The sequence below is a fragment of the Dendropsophus ebraccatus genome, chromosome 9, assembly GCF_027789765.1.
Source record: "Dendropsophus ebraccatus isolate aDenEbr1 chromosome 9, aDenEbr1.pat, whole genome shotgun sequence".
Classification (NCBI taxonomy): domain Eukaryota; kingdom Metazoa; phylum Chordata; class Amphibia; order Anura; family Hylidae; genus Dendropsophus; species Dendropsophus ebraccatus.
The window spans coordinates 17,609,933-17,627,590 of NC_091462.1; the positions used below are offsets into that span (position 1 = coordinate 17,609,933).

Consider the following 17,658-nt stretch of genomic DNA (forward strand, 5'->3'; position numbering starts at 1 on the left):
TGCTCATTATCAGGAAATATTGACTCTTTTACATCAGTTGGGCCCTGTCTGTTCTATGGAGAGGGGAGAGGGGAGGGGGAGGAGGGAGATTAGTCACCAGCAGAGAGCAGAGAACAAAGGATTGCATAGCAGGACCTGTGTGAAAGCTGGTATTTAGAGGTCAGAGAGGTCAGTGCTGACATCAGAGGAGATAGCCTGTGATGTAGCTGTAAATTAACTCTTTGGTGTCCTGTTTAGGTGCCTCATCTCCCTAGAGCTTCAAACTGCTTTTTCATGATAAAAATGCATTTTTCGGCAAATAAACCCAATTAAAAAGTTTCTTTAAATCAGCTGTACTATTGATTTCTGCAAAAGAAAAATTAACGACAGTGACACTTTAAGTTGTTTTATCCTTCAGGGACCAGCAAGCAATATTTGATGGAAGGGGTAACACGCGGCCCCCATTTAGTGCTGAATGGCCGATCCCTGCATTGCCTTTATCCTGTCTCATCATCACAGGAGACAGGTAAACATTTTGGGCAGCTCAGTGTGTAAAACGTCCTGATAGTATTATTGCCTCTCATAGCTTAAGGAGGATTGCTGAACTAGACCCAGGGCACTACAATTAAAAGAAAAGTGCCGACATTTTGCGGTAATGCTGGGCGAGCCTTGCTGTAGCAATCCCTCAGACGGCCGTTACTGCCTCCGTTGCTGGGAACCACATCACTCCTACAATTCTGCCGGAATCTGCGGGAATAATTGGGCAGCCCCCCCCCCCTGCTGTAATTGAGCAGATTTTCATTCCTAATGGTAAACATAATGTTTGGGAAAATTGCTCCGAATATTTCCTCTAATGGCGTTTGTGCCGCTCTCTCACTCTTTAACCGTTTCTATATAGTCTTTCTATATAGTCTTAATACATGATGAATGAATGGGTGCATGTGCGATCTGTATCTCTATGTATATCCTAGGCATCATGCACAGCATATCAAGGGATATGCATAGTTAAAGGGGTACTCCGGCAAAAATAATAATAAAAAAAAAAAAATCTTCAAATCAACTGGTATTAGAAAATTATTCACATTTGTAAATTACTTCTATTTAAAAATCTCAAGTATTCCAGTACTTATCAGCTGATGCATGTCCTGTAGGAAGTGATGTATTCTTTCCTGTCCGACACAGTGCTCTCTGCTGCCACCTCTGTCCATGTCAGGAACTGTCCAGAGCAGAAGAGTTTTTTTTTCTATGGTGATTTGCTGCTGCTCTGGACAGTTCCTGACATGGACAGAGGTGGCAGCAAAGATACTGTGTAAGACTGAAGAGAATACACCACTTCTTGCAGGACATACAGCAGCTGATAAGTATTGGAAGACTTAAGATTTTTTAAACAGAAGTAAACTACAAATCTATATAAAACATTTTTGCCAGAGTTCCCCTTTAAAGGAACTTATCCCTCATCCTAGCAGTTGGACTCATTGCAGTCTTGTGAATAGAGTTTATGGAGAGGTTGGGATGACCCAATATTCAATTCTCTGCCCTGCGTTCTGCATATTAGATGGGGAGGGGTGATTAGGGCCCTATTCCAAGGCATTATCGTTAAGTCGTTTGAATCTAAGCGATAATCGTTCGGTTGAATAGCAGTTAACGATTAACGATCGAAGGAGAAATTGTTAATCGTTTAATAAGACCTGGACCTTATTTTATCGTTGCTCGTTCGCAAATCGTTTGCTTTGAATATGACGTTGTTTGGTCGTTTGCAGTAGTGACGAACGCAATAGCAACGACAAGACGACCGCAAGAGCGATCATAAGTAACGATTATCGTTCCATGTAAATGGGCGAACGATTTCAGGTCTTTCGCAATAGCGGTTGTTTGGATTGTTTATCATAAACGATTATGCGAATGATAATCGTCCCGCGGAATAGGGCCCCTAGGGTACTATTCGACAAATCAATTTTTAACGATAACATATTACACAAAACGATAGTCGTTAGTTACAATCATAACTGCAATAGTTTACTCCATCTGATCCCAGCAAAGGAGCTAACAATGTGGAATTACACTGACCGATTAGCGAAGGACTAAGGCTGGGTTCACACTAGGTTTTTATAATCTTTTTTTTTTTTCATCCATTTTTGCACAAAAATGGGTGGAAAAAACGAATACCTTTGTGCGCATCTGTTTTGATCTGTTTTTCCATTGACTTCCATTGTAAAAGAAAAGGATCAAAACGCATCCGTTTTTTTTTTTAAACACACACAAAAACATGGCTGATCTTACTTTTGTGTACATTAAAAAAACAGATGCGTTTTGATCCTTTTTTTTTATAATGGAAGTCAATAGAAAAACGGATGAAAACGGATGCACGCAAATGCATCAGTTTTTTCCATCATTTTTTTTTTTTTTACAAAAACATGAAAAAAACAGATTGCAAGAGAGTGTTTTTTTTTAATTGCACACAAAAACGTAGTCGACCTCATTTTTGTGTCCGTTAAAAAAAAAAGGATCCGTTTTTTTTAATAATGAAATTCAATGGAAAAAAAATTGATCAAAACGGATGCACACACATGCATCCGTTTTTTTCCATCCGTTTTTCATCTGTTTTTTTGCAAAAAAAAACCCTGAATTTTTTGAAAAAACGGATTGCAAAAACGTAGTGTGAACCCAGCCTTAGGAATATTAGCAGTTTTCCAAACCAATGAGTCCAGATTACAACATACACATTTGTTAAAATATCCCATGGACTTTTTTTTTCTAGTAATATGGATATCTATGTTTTATACCCAGAAAAAGCTGATTGTGCAATAAATATGTTGACAAACCTCTAACTTCCCATGCTCCTGTATTTGCAGTCAGAGTCCAATAACCTTTGATACTAAGCAGGTTATTTGCTGCCGTGGGGGGAGTGAATGTACGAGTCCTCGCTGCAAAGGTTGTGCTGGTGCAAATCTCCAGGACGGCAGGAGATGTGTTGTCGCTTGTTGTTTTTTGTTACTCTTTAGCGTTCTAGACGCCGGGAATAAGGTATGTGCAGAATAGCCGCTATATATCTAATATTATATATATATATGACCATTCCCTGACTTCCTTCTAGATAAAGCTTTGTCCATCCTAGTTACTAGATTCTTACTTCAGTGATTTCTTCTATGTACTGTATATGTAGACTTCTCTAATAAGTGGCTCTCCAGATATTACAATACTATGACTTCCATCGTGTTCTGACGGCCTTAAAGGGGTTGTCCGGCGATAAAAAATTATTCATAGAATAACACACATTACAAAGTTATACAACTTTGTAATGTATGTTATGTCTGTGAATGGCCCCCTTCCCCGTGTCCCACCACCCCCACCCGTGTACCCGGAAGTGTGGTGCGCTATACATTACCTGTCACGTGCCGACCACGGTCTCCGATCCTCAGCAGTGACGTCTTCTTCGGGAGGCCAGCGGATCTTCCCGAGTGCCGGCCGCCCTCTGCAGCGTCATCCGAAGCTCAGCCGCGATTGGCTGAGCACAGTTATGCTCAGCCAATCGCGGCTGAGCTTCGGATGACGCTGCAGAGGGTGTCCGGCACTCGGGAAGATCCGCCGGCCTCCCGAAGAAGACGTCACTGCTGACGATCGGAGACCGTGGACGACACGAGATGCGGTGAGTATAATGCACCACACTTCCGGGTCTAGCGTGGGTGGGGGGAAACACGGGGAAGGGGGCCATTCACAGACATAACATACATTACAAAGTTGTATAACTTTGTAATGTGTGTTATTCTGTGAATAATTTTTTATCGCCGGACAACCCCTTTAAGCACTTAGGGCATGCTGGGAATTATAGCTTTGCACCAGTAGGAGAGCCACATTACTGGGCTCAATCACATTGTGTTAGGTTATGTTCACACTACGTTAGTTCCATACTAGTGTATTATAAATGCAGCGCATCCGTGCCGCCCGCATCAGAACTCAGCAGCGCTTAAGATCATCCGGCCGATATTGCAGTACCGTCCGGGATTATCTTTTCTAAGACCGGCCGTTCTGTGACCCAGCCGGCTCACGGAACGGCCGGTCTCTTACAAGGTCTGAACATGGCCTTACTATTTATGGAGCCATAATAAAGCAGACAGGATCTTAGAGGAAAATGTCTCCATAGACATGGAGTCCAGAGGGGAGGGCAGGGGGCTGTACATATATAATGGATGTATATATTATGTAATGATAGTACAAAGTAGCATGTGTAGGTTCAGCTGGATACTACTAAGAAGGTAGGCATGCAGTATAATCTGATGTATTAGGTACATTGTATTGTATATTAGCACGGAAAACAGAAGAGACATGTTGTGTTAGGCTCCATGCACATTTTTCAGGAAAATCTATCCAAATCTGGAAACTGTTCAGAATTTGGAATTCCCTCCTAGCTACACTGGGTCAGCGTCTCCACCACTTGCCTCTGAGTGCTTATGTTGGCCCTTTCACTGCATGAGCTCCTAATCAGGTGCATATATAGTTAAATGCTGTGCTGTGTTTGACAGGACAAGGAGCCATTGGTTCCCAGCTCTGTCAATCACTCTTTGGCTGGAAGCAGCACTATCTCTCTCCCCCAGTGTTGTGGCACAGAAGTGACATCACTCCTGCACTCACAAAGAAGGAAGAGAGAAGGAGAAGCCAGAGGAGAGCGCTGCTGCAGCCTACAGCAGAAGAGTTTGGCTTTTCTTGTTTTCTGTTCCATTTTTATGGTGAAGAAATACTGATGGTTTCCTGAAGCCTCCTGAAAGGCTTCCTGATGTTCTTGACTGTAAAAGCTGACATGTATGTGGGCAGGAGGCCTGAAAGGAGAAGTCTGATAGATTATAAAATCCTGTAGCCGGCAGGGGCAGGGGGGAAATTGATTACAAGTACTAACTTAGCTCTCCTTGTGCCCACGGTGATCTGCGGGACCAGCCTTGGGACCCCCATCGGCCGCCGGGGTCTCCAAAGCTTATCAGAGAAGAGCGCCCCTCCAAAAGACAAACCTATAAATGCAATATTAAAAGGGGTTGTCCAGCCAAAATCTTTTTCTTTCAAATCAACTGATATCAGAAAGTTATATAGGTTTGTAATTTACTTCTATTGAAAAATCTCAAGTCTTCCCATACTTATTATCTACTGCAGGGGTGGGGAACCTTTTCCATGTCGAGGGCCGGTCGGGCCTTAATAAAATCATTCGAGGGCCGCATACCGTGCGCGGCAGTTAGTAGCGGGGGTTTGCAGCACCCGAACAAGGCAAAGTATTGTTCCCCTAATGCCCCTGCTATTGTAGTTAACCCTCAGTCATGTCCCTGGTGGCCTAGTTAACCCCTCAGTCATGTCTCTGGTAGCCTAGTTAACTCCTCAGTCATGTCCCTGGTGGCCTAGTTAACTCCTCAGTCATGTCCCTGGTGGTCTAGTTAACTCCTCAGTCATGTCCCTGGTGGCCTAGTTAACTCCTCAGTCATGTCCCTGGTAGCCTAGTTAACTCCTCAGTCATGTCCCTGGTGGCCTAGTTAACCCCCCCAGTCATGTCCCTGGTAGCCTAGTTAACTCCTCAGTCATGTCCCTGGTGGCCTAGTTAACCCCCCCAGTCATGTCCCTGGTGGCCTAGTTAACTCCTCAGTTATGTCCCTGGTGGCCTAGTTAACCCCCCCAGTCATGTCCCTGGTGGCCTAGTTAACTCCTCAGTCATGTCCCTGGTGGCCTAGTTAACCACTCAGTCATGTCCCTGGTAGCCTAGTTAACTCCTCAGTCATGTCCCTGGTAGCCTAGTTAACTCCTTAGTCATGTCCCTGGTGGCCTAGTTAACCCCTCAGTCATGTCCCTGGTAGCCTAGTTAACTCCTCAGTCATGTCCCTGGTGGCCTAGTTAACTCCTCAGTCATGTCCCTGGTGGCCTAGTTAACCCCTCAGTCATGTCCCTGGTGGCCTAGTTAACCCCCAGTGTCTGCCCCAAATGAAAAAAATAAACATCCCACTCACCTTTCCTCCGCTCCCACGCTGTCCAGGTCCTCTTCTCCCTCCTCTCTTCTGTGCCGGTCTTCTCCTGCAGGCGGCGCGCGATGAAATGACATCATCGCGCGCGGCCCGCAGGAGTCAGAAGACGTGCGCCGCTCTGCGCCGCGCTGGTGAGGCAGGAGCCGGCATACAACACATCTTCCTGTGTCTGTGCCAGCTCCTGCCTCACCAGCGCGGCACACGTCACAGGAGGGCAGGAGTCAGAAGATGTACACCGCTCTGAGGGGAAGGAGCCGGCACTCACAGCATCCTCCTGGCAGCTGTCACAGACACAGGAGGATGCCGTGTGTGTCGGCTCCTTCTCCTCCAGAGCGGCGCATGTCACAGGGGAGCCGCGGGCCACATCCGGAGGTGTCAGGGGCCGGATGCGGCCCGCGGGCCGGAGGTTCCCCACCCCTGATCTACTGTATGTCATGTAGGAAATGTTGTTTTATTTTCAGTGCTCTCTGCTGACATCTCTGGCCGAGACAGGAACTTTGTTTTGGTTTTCTATGAATCCCCATAGAAAACATGTCCTGCTCTGGACAGTTCCTGTCTCGGCCAGAGATGTCAGCAGAGAGCACTGTGTCAGACTGAAAATAAAACAACACTTCCTGCAGCATATACAGAAGCTGATAAGTATGGGAAGACTTTAGATTTTTTAATAGAAGTAAATTACAAATCTATAGAACTTTCTGACACCAGTTGATTTGAAAGAAAAATATTTTCGCTGGTTAACCCTTTAAGTGGTCATCTCCAAAAATTTTCTCTGTATTTCAGATCAGCTTGAGCTTGGTTCATCATCATGAATCCATCGGATCATAAGTCACCTGTAACAAGGTTAGAGAGCCTAGCGTCTCAGCTGGGATACAGCGTGCTGGACGAGGACCTCGCTCTCCACTTAGACAATGAAGATGAATTGAAGCACCTTAGACAATGTTTTCACGTTCCAAAGGCGAAGGATTTGCCAACAAGTAAGACACATGATTATGTTTTTGGAGCCTTTGGCTTCGCTTCTGCATATTTATAGCAACAGGGCAGAAATAAGACCCTCTAGACATATAGTAAATGTATTTGAGACAAACTAAGTAGAGTTGGGCCAGGAGCGAAGATGGCAAATGTCCCTGGCCCACCAGGATAGAGAATCTACTGTGACATCTGCAATATACTGAACTAAGGGAAAAACTACTTAAAGGGGTACTCCGGGCCGGGGGGCTTTTTTGTCTATGGCCGGGGAGGAGGTGGATGAGGGCAATGACGTCCTCTTACCTCCCCAGTTCCCGTACAGTGTCCCAGATCGCGCCACTCCGGTCCGCGCTGCCCGGCCACTTCCTGGTCTCTGCAGGGGCTTGAGGAGGAGTGGCATAGGATGGAGTGATGGTGAATGTGGCGGAGTATAGGATAGGTGTGCTATGTGTTTTTGGATTCTTTTTAATAAATGTAAAATTAAAGAGTCTTAACCTTCAAAAATCTTTATCTTTCAAATTAACTGTTTTCAGAAAGTTATATATAGACTTATCATTTATTTCTATTTAAAAAAATCTCCAGTCTTCCAGTACTTGTCAGCTGCTGTATGTCCTGCAGAAAGTTGTGTATTATTTCCAGTCTGACACACTGCTCTCTGCTGCCACCTCTGTCCATGTCAGGAACTGTCCAGAGCAGCAGCAAATCCCCATAGAAAACCTCTCCTGCTCTGGACAGTTCCTGACATGGACAGAGGTGGCAGCAGAGAGCACTGTTTCAGACTGGAAAGAATACACCACTTCCTGTAGGACATACAGCAGCTAATAAGTACTGGAAGACTGGAGATTTTTAAATAGAAGTAAATTACAAATCTGTATAACTTTCTGAAACCAGTTGCTGGAGTACCCCTTTAAAGACCAAAACTTATTTCATAGAAATGAAAGGTGGATTGTTCAGAAATTCAAATCTCACCCAGCAGAGTACTAACCAGCCAATCACAGCACATATGCAAATAGCCAAAATGTAGCACCCAATAAAAACTCACACTCACATTCTTTTTAAAGCATGGGTCTCCAAACTGCGGCCCTCCAGCTGTTGCAAAACTACATTACCCATCATGCCTGGACAGCCAAATTCACAGCTTGAGCTGTCCAGGCATGATGGGAGTTGTAGTTTTGCCACAGCTGGAGCGCCGCAGTTTGGAGACCCATGTTTTAAAGCGACTCTGTACCCACAATCTGTCCCCCCAAAACGCTTGTACCGTCAGATAGCTGCTTTTAATCTAAGATCTTTTCTGCGGTCCGTTCGGCAGGTGATGCAGTTATTGTCCTAAAAAAATACTTTAAGGGTGCCTTCACACCTACCGTATCGCAGCAGAAAATCCGCTGCGGATCCGCAGCAGATCCGCAGCAGATTTGACTAAATGAATGAACACAGCATTAAATACGCACTGTCAAATCTGCTGCGGATCTGCAGCAGATTTGTAAGTGCGGTTTAAAGCTGTGTTCATTCATTTAGTTAAATCTGCTGCGGATCTGCTGCGGATCCGCAGCGGATTTTCTGCTGCGATACGGTAGGTGTGAAGGCACCCTAAAACTTGCAGCCCTGTGTCAAACGGGAGTATCTGTGTCCTAACTTTGCACCACCCCCTCCGTCCCTCCTCCCCACCCTCTTCAGCATTAGGAATGCCACTGAACATTTTTTCCATGCTGAACATTGCACAGGTCCTTAACGATCCAGCCCATGTGCCGGGCTGCCACAGGTGAGGAATAGGAGGCAATCTGCCTGGAGCATTCCTAATGATGAGGAGGGTGGGGAGGAGGGACAGAGGGGTGGTGCAAAGTTAGGGCACAGATACTCCCGTTTGGCACGGGGCTGCAAGTTTAAAAGTATTTTTTTTAGGACAATAACTGCATCACCTGCTGAACGGACCCCAGGACAGATCTTGGTTTTGGGGGGGTCAGATTGTGGGTACAGAGTCGCTTTAAGCACTATGGCCAAGATTTATCAAAGGGTGTAAAATATTCACTGGTGTAAACTGCCCACAGCAACCAATCACAGCTCAGCTTTCATTTTGCCAGAGCTGAAAGCTGAGCTGTGATTGGTTGCTGTGGGCAGTTTGAACACCCTGTGATAAATCTCCCCCTATGTATTTTTTCTTGAGAAAATAAACCATTACATCAGTTTCACACGAATGTACAGTGGTACCTTAATTTAAGAGTAACTTGGATTGAGAGCGTTTTGGTTTAAGAGCTCACAGTTTTTCTAAATTGTAACTTGGTTTAAGAGCATTGCTTTGGTTTAAGAGCTCCCTGTACTGGGTGGGAGGGGGAGTAGGGGAGGGGCATGGCCTGCATAGCGGGGTCTACAGCTCTGTACTCTGAACCAGGAAGTCTCCCTCACCTCCCAAATCATAGCAGATATACTTCAGGCTGGGGCTTACATCAGGGGACAGGACTGTGGGGGTAATCTCTTCATATCTGTAACCCCTGTATCTATGTATCTGCCCACCTCTGCCCTGCTCATTCCTCCCTGCAGTCTCTGTCAGCTCTTGTGTTTCCCATGTTCTCCATTCCTGCTATATTGTGCCTACACTCACACTCAGCTATACACACTGCTGCTATAATGTGCCTGCACTTACACTAAGCTATACACACTGCTGCTATTATGTGCCTGCACTTACACTAAGCTACACACACTGCTGCTATTATGTGCCTGCACTTACACTCAGCTATACACACTGCTGCTATTGTGTGCCTGCTTACACTTACACTCAGCCACTCACATTGAAGTATAAAAAGGTTTCTGTCACTGTCCTGCTGCACAGCTCTTTAAATCTCTTTTCCTGATTGGTCCATGCTGAACACACCCCCCCCCCCCCTTCTCCATTGCTGTCATGTGACCACACAGACCTCTGACAGCAGCCCTGCTTCTCTATTCTAGTTTGTTGTACTACGCTACTGCATTATGGGGATCTGCAGCTCCATCCTGCTGATTGCTATACTGTACAGTGACTTTCAATTTCAATGATTTTAATTGCATTTCAATAATTTTTTATGTGAAAATTTGCTTTGGTGTAAGAGTGGATTTGGATTACAAGCGCGGTCCCGGAGATGAATTATGCTCATAATCCAAGGCACCACTGTATTACATGCACACCTTGACATCTGTATTATGAATGTAGCCCGGACCTGACCGAGGTTCTGATGACCCAAACTGATAGCTGTTAACCAGGGTCATGAGCCCGGCAGTCAGGCTGGGGACCGGCGTGTGTAATACAGGTGTGAGATGCTGATGCAAAACTGGCACCAATCCATTGGCAATAAAATGATTGATAAAATACAGATAAGCAGCCCTGTACCTTCTAACACTGCTAGACCATCAGGGCGCATTACTGAAGGTGCACAGTGAGAACTGTAGGGGGCAGCATTCAGGCAGAGGTACAGCCCATCCTAGCATTTTTTATTTATTTATTTTTAACCATTTGAAACAAAATTTGGTACTTTTTCCACCAGGAAAATAGTCTGGTAAAGGTCTTTAAAAGTGTTTCTTAGCAACCATTGACTTGGAATGAGCTTTGTACTGTTCTTATGTGCAGAATGTTCAGCAGGAATAGGGGGGGGAAATAAATATATATATATATATATATATATATATATATATATATATATATATATACGGTATATACACACACATATATATATATATATAGTTTTGGAGGTTATTGGTCACCTTTTAGAATAAGATCTTCTGCAGGCGTCATTATTGATTCTGTCCTGGACTTTCCTTGTAACGGGAGTGTAAAGTGCAGGTATTTCCCGGAGGTGTCACACTCTTCATCCAAGCTCTTTTCCTGAGTCTTTTGCTCTGAACAAGTCTTCATGACCTTGAGAAAGTTGGTTTTAACAATTACCTTCACATTGCTTAGCAGGAATCTTTTTTTACAGACATTGGGGGTCATTTCTTAAAGGTGAATTCTGTTGGGGGAAAAAAATAAAGAAAAAGTATATTATATATATATATATATATATATATATATATATATATATATATATATATATATATATATATATAATTTTTTATTTGTTTATATATATATATATATATATATATATATATATATATATATGTATATATATAATTTTTTATTTGTTTTATTGTTTACTGTGCCAACAGTAAAGGCAAACACAGTTCCTCTGCTGCCACCATTGTCCGTGTAGAGAATTGCAGGGAAGCACAAGCCCTGACCCCAGCACACTTACATACTATTACAGTATAATGTTTTTTTCTCTTGCCTCCACAGTAACAATGTATGAACAGTTTCTCTGTTATTACTATGTAGTTATTTTATGCTTGTTACTTGTTATTCCAGCAGATATATCTCTTGTTAATGGAGAAGAGGACTGTGTATACTTCTGTGGGAATTCCCTCGGGCTTTTACCTAAAAATGTTAAACCCTATCTCGACGAAGAGCTGGACAAGTGGGCAAAAATGTAAGTACAGCATGTGTTGTATAGTATATTCTTAGTAAAGCTGTGATTCCCGTGAACCGTTCCTATAAATACTCAACATTCTTACAGCTGTATTTAGATCTTTATTCCTAAGGATTTGTCTTCCTTCTGTCCCACTGGTCGGGTCCTCTGGTTAGTCTGCCTGGCCCTAGTCATTATTGGGTAGAGAGAGTGTTTTTTAAGATGCTTGCTCAAGATACTCACACAATGCACAGTTATAGCAGAGCTGAGTCTGTCATTTAAATTAACCCCCCCCCCCGGTCAATCTGCCCACATTATACTGCCCCCCCCATGCTGTCCCCAATAAACACTGCCTGCCTCCCCTCCCTGCTGGCCCCATAAAACATAATGTTTGGTCCCTTGCTGCTCCCAGTAAGCATTGCCCATCCCACCTCGACTGCCCCCAATAAACATACTGCCAGCTGGTTTCAGGAGAGGAGGGAGCTGATCTTATAGGGGAGGTCGCAGGGTCACAGCAGCACAGAGGATGTCAGGAGTGGAGGGTGCTGATCTTATAGGGGAGGTCGCAGGGTCACAGCAGCACAGAGGATGTCAGAAGTGGAGGGTGCTGATCTTGTAGGGGAGGTCCCAGCAGCACAGAGGATGTCAGGAGAGGAGGGTGCTGATCTATAGGAGAGGTCCGAGCAGCACAGAGGATGTCAGGAGAGGAGGGTGCTGATCTATAGGAGAGGTCCGAGCAGCACAGAGGATGTCAGGAGGGGAGGGCTCTGATCTAACAGGGGAGGGTCACAGCAGCACAAAGGATGTCAGGAGAGAAGGGGGCTGATCTTATAGGGGAGGTCACAACGTTCCAGCAGCACAGAGGATGTCAGGAAAGGAGGGCGCTGATCTAACAGGGGAGGGTCACAGCAGCACAAAGGATGCCCGGAGAGGAGGGGGCTGATTTTATAGGGGAGGTCACAGCGTCACAGCAGCACAGAGGATGTCAAGAGAGGATGGTGCTAATCCTATACGAGATGGTCCCCCCTCTTCCCCCCCTTATAGATGGTCCCCCCTCTTCCCTCTTTATAGATGGTCCCCCTCTTCCCCCCCTTATAGATGGTCCCCCCTCTTCCCCCCCCCCTTATAGATGGTCCCCCTCTTCCCCCCCTCTTATAGATGGTACCCCTCTTTCCCCCTTATAGATGGTACCCCTCTCCCCCCCCCTTATAGATGGTACCCCTCTCCCCTCCTTGTAGATGGTACCCCTCTCCCCCCCCCTTATAGATGGTACCCCTTTTGCCCCCTTATAGATGGTACCCCTCTTTCCCACCCTTTATAGATGGTACCCCACTCCCCCCCCTTATAGATGGCCCCCTCTTCCCCCCTTATAGATGGCCCCCTCTTCCCCCCCTTATAGATGGTCCCCTTCTCCCCCCCCCTTATACCCTTGTTGATGGTCCCCCTCTTCCCCCCCTCTTATAGATGGTCCCCCTCTTTTCCCCCCTCTTATAGATGGTCCCCCTCTCCCCCCCTCTTATAGATGGTCCCCCTCTCCCCCCCCCCCTCTTATAAATGGTCCCCCTCTCCCCCCCTCTTATAGATGGTCCCCCTCTCCCCCCCCCTCTTATAAATGGTCCCCCTCTCCCCCCCCTCTTATAAATGGTCCCCCTCTTCCCCCCCCCCCTCTTATAGATAGCCCCCCCTCTTTTCCCCCCCTCCGTGCAGGCAGATTTAAAAAAAACAACAAAAAACTCACCTTACAACCCGTTCCCCCGTCGATCCTCTCCTGTCCTGCAGGCTCCGTCTGTCCCCCGGCTGTTGCGCAGCTGCCGGGGGTGTCCCGTCCTATTCCCCCGCAGCGCGCGCATCACAGAGCTCCCCGTGCACCGGAAGTCACAGCCACAAGCACACGGGGAGCTCTCTGATGCGCACGCTGCCGGGGGATAGGACGGAACACCTCCGGCAGCTGCGCAACAGCCGGGGGACAGTAAGAGCAGGACTCTTGTGACCGCAAGCAAAACAATGCTTGCGGTCACAAGAGCCTGCAATGGCGAGGGGGGGGGGGCCGGGCCATAGCGGCATTATAATGTGGGCAGCGTGGCATGGGCCCCCCGGAGCCTCGGGCCCCGGGCGGCCGCCCAAACCGCCCACATTATAATCCGCCATTGATACTACTACTAATAATAATACATAATAAGAGGACCGTGACGATTGTAATAGGTAATGTATAAATTCTTTAACTACTGGGGGGTGTCGGGGGTCGGAAAGTGGGGGAAGGGGGCCAGACCGGGTATTTAACCACATTACAAAGTTATATAACTTTGTAATGTGTGTTAAGTAAGCCAAAAAAAATTTTGTGGGAGTTGTCCTTTAATAGATTAATAATTATTAAACAATCATTAACAGAGATGACAAACCTTGAGCATGCCTGTCTGATCCCAAGCGTGTAGCATTTGATTACCGGTGGCTGAAAAAGTTAGATGCCGCCCTAGGGAGTCCTGGTGGATACAACCTATGACCTATAGCTGTATTCATGTTTTCCAGGATTCCATAGAGCTGCATTCAGGGTCCCCATTTTCAAGATTGTGGGGGACCATAGTGGATAGCCCCCCTGTGTTCTCTTACTTAGGCCCTATTGTGTGCATAAGTACCCCAAGTGTAAATGCCCCTTTAAACTTTATGAGGCTGATGAACAGGATGGAATATATAATAGGTGTTACTGGGTGTGCAATTCCAGTGGGTGATGGATATAGTCTGATACTGTACTTGGCTGTCTTCATTGGGCCCCCAGAGGTGAATGGAGCGGCAGCATGCATGTCCGATAGCAGGGAACCATGGGATCTCCCATTCTTGTGATTAGCCGAGGTCCTAGGACCCCCCAATCATCTATAATCTTGTAACTATATGAGGTCTGTTCTATTAAAGAAGGAATGGGGAACCTTTGGGTTCCCCAAAGGTTCCCCATCCCTGCTCTAATGGAAAACTACTCCTAGCCTATTCCTGCCCATATCCGCTATTGCCACCATATGGTACTTTAAAATTATATCTCCGTATTAGCTATCTGAAGACATGTAACTATATGCAATGTGAAATCAAGTACGTATTACATATTCATATGTAGGCTCTGACATCCAGTACATATTACAGCTTCATATATACACTCTAACATCCAGTATGTATTACAGATATATATATATATATATATATATATGTATATATATATATATATATATATATATATATACGCTCTGCCACCCAGTACGTATTACAGCTTTATATATACGCTTTGACGTCCAGTACGTATTACAGATTGATGCAACAAAAATACCGGCATGTCTATAAACACATAGGTTATTGTCCCCATCCCATTTACAGGACTAAATGTTAGAATGCTCACAATGTAACAAACCTCTATGGAATAATCCCCATTTACAGACAACAGATACACAAGTTAACCTTCAACTTCACAAACATTTGCCGTTTCTCTAAAATCCTTCCCAATGACAAGGTCACAACAGATGATCAAATGGATTCCTGGAACTGAAGGCAGAATTTACTTACAAAGGGTATGAGGATGATTGGAGCCATCACAGTCCTGAAGTGCCTAAACCCATTACCAGCACTTAGAGATCCAGCCCCCTCCGGCAGCAGCCATCGCCGCACTACATAGTAATTAAATGTCTAATATGGAGAGTAGTGGCGGAACGGCCGAGGTGAAAGACAACGCTCATTATTAGATATTATCATTTGTAATATTCCCTCTCCGGGTGGAACTGATCACACGGCTCGATGGGCGAAATATCACCTCGTAATGTGTAATGAGTGAAGGACGGCTATTAGGGGAGAAAGCAGAGAAAAGCCTGGTATTAAATAATTATCATTAATGGGAGTCATGGGAAACAAATAAAGCAACAGATAATGGGATAAATAATAACTAATATATACTCACACTGGAGAGAGGCTGAAGAGCTCGGGATTACAATACTGGCACCTAGAAGTAATAAGTCCATAACTTGTCGTGTAATAGTATGTGATTTAAAAAAAAAAAAATGGAAATGTATGGGTTATAGTAAGACCTTTGTATAGGGGTAGGAAACCTCGACTCTCCAGTTCTTGCAAAACTCCCATCATGCCTGGACAGCCAAAGCTAAAGCATGATGGGAATTGTAGTTTTGCAACAGCTGGAGAGCCAAGGTTCCCTACACCTGCCTTAGTATATCCTACCCCTGGTGCACAAAGACTAAAGGTCAAAATAAGAGCAAAATATGGCCCTAACTTTTAGGAAAAATTACACCCATTTTTTTAAAAATATAATGTGCCCCATTGACGCCAATAGGAAATCGGTGCACACACCATATGGAATAATGGCCATTGAATAATGATGTTTGCTGTTATAATTTCCGAATTACACTCAAAACGATGGCTAGCCAAAAAAAGAAGGAAAAAGAAAAAACTGTATTCTGTGAACATACCCTTACATACCATCAACAATGTTGTGTGATCATAGCCTTACAAAACTCCTTGGGGGGCGGGGGGGGAAGAGCTCAGGAGCAGGTGTAGATTTCTGCGTCTGCTCTACGGCACATGCAGGTAGGGTCGGATTCACTAAGAGGCGTGTGTCTCTTAGTGAATCCGGTGGGCCAGTTGTGGGTGGGGCCTTATTTAAGACAGGCATATAAGTACACCGGTGTGATGACACAGACACTAGACAGAGTGAGGCCCTAGTGTTGAACCCCCTGATCTGTCCCTTCTTTTTGGGGAACCTGGCTCCTTAACAAGCCGGCACCAACCTGAAAACTGCTGACTAATCTGAATAAGTGGATAACACAAGACGAGAACAAGACAATACAATGCACAATAATAGGGGGGCCACTGCCAACGCACACACTAGTGTCAAGACCCACAATGGCTAGCAGGCGCTCGCTCCTGACAGTCGGTCTTCATAGATGTCCCCCCTAAGTTATACCACATTGTGAACTCAAAAAACAGTGGTTGATCCCTGTTTTTTCTTCCAATCCCCCCCAGAAAGAAAGAAAAAATACTATGACTATATACATGAAAAAATGAAAAAGACATGGCCCTTTATAAAAAAATAAATAAAAATAAAACACCACATTCGGAGGTCACTGGGGTGGGAAGGGTGTTGCCTTGTATTTGAGGCACATGGCACCTCATACCTTTCGATGACTTTGTTTTTACTGCATCGAAGCCTTATTGCTCCCGTATAGAGATGGATCTCGGTTAGGTCAGCCCAATTCACATTCACGACACCGCAATTTGCTTAACTTTAAAAAGACACATTTTCACTTTTCCGACATTAAGTTTTCTAACTACCTCAGCAGTTCCTGCCGTCGCTGAAGATGTCACACTCCATCCCCGTTTTTTACAATCTATTTTCTCCTTATGGAAATGTTACGCTCGGCATCGTGGACCTGGGAAACAGCAGCTATTTTGAAAGATGTGACATACGGCAAAACCTTTAACCCTCAAAGTTTCTTCAGCGACGTCCAAGTTAATTATTTCAGCACCTAAAAAGTTACGGGAAGAAGAGGGATTATAAAATATCTGCATAGCATTTTAGAGAAAACTGCAAATGTGATAGGACACAGATATCCCGGTGCCAGCAGCAAAAACACCATTATCTCAGCTGATTAGAATAAAGTATTCACCTAGTTCTTGAGATCACATTCGGAAAAACCTCCTCCAACCATTGTCTTCAATGTTCTCCGGAATATTTTGACTATTATCTGAAGGATGGAAGACTTTACTCATCTTTTAAAAATGTTCTTCACCTTATTGTCACTTACAAAAACTTTTGAAAGTTTTGATCGTTTGGGGTTTGAGTGTTCAGTCCCTTTCTTATTGCTAGAATGAGCTGGGTGAAGATCTTGTCTATGAAGCCATCTGCTGCAGTAAGATGGGAAGACCAGGAAGCCAGGGGGAAAAACACTCAGTAGTGTTGAGTAAACGTGAGAGGAAACTGTAAAGGGTCGTCAACCCAAACACTTGGCATTTGATTCCCGGCGTCTGGAGAAGTTGGGAGTCTTGGAATATTTTCCTGGCAGCCTTGGTTCTTAGTAGGCAGAAGCCTTTGGAGGGGCTATTCAGTCTGTAAAATATATTTGCCTAGGAGATCTGACTCCTTGAGCTATTTGAAGGAGGGGGGCAGCACTTTAGTCCTTCAGCCTTTTCAGTGTCCCCCCCCCCCTTACTTCTAGTTGGGGCAGCAGCCTTGTCCAGTTCACCTGGATGAAAAAAATGTATCTGTA

At 45.0% G+C, this 17,658-nt stretch overlaps 1 protein-coding gene across 2 annotated transcripts in view; it reads left to right on the plus strand.

Annotated features, from left to right (window-relative positions):
* Window positions 1-2,884: 2,884 nt before the first annotated feature.
* Window positions 2,885-17,658, plus strand: part of KYNU (kynureninase) — a 75,439-nt gene continuing 60,665 nt past the window's right edge. For both annotated transcript variants that reach the window (XR_011364511.1, XM_069982661.1), the window contains exons 1-3: window positions 2,885-3,003; window positions 6,753-6,946; window positions 11,308-11,428. Coding sequence is in view for 1 of the 2 variants with exons in the window: in XM_069982661.1 (XP_069838762.1) it covers window positions 6,778-6,946; window positions 11,308-11,428 (290 nt within the window). In the remaining variant the exon portion in view is untranslated. The remainder of the gene's footprint in view (window positions 3,004-6,752; window positions 6,947-11,307; window positions 11,429-17,658) is intronic.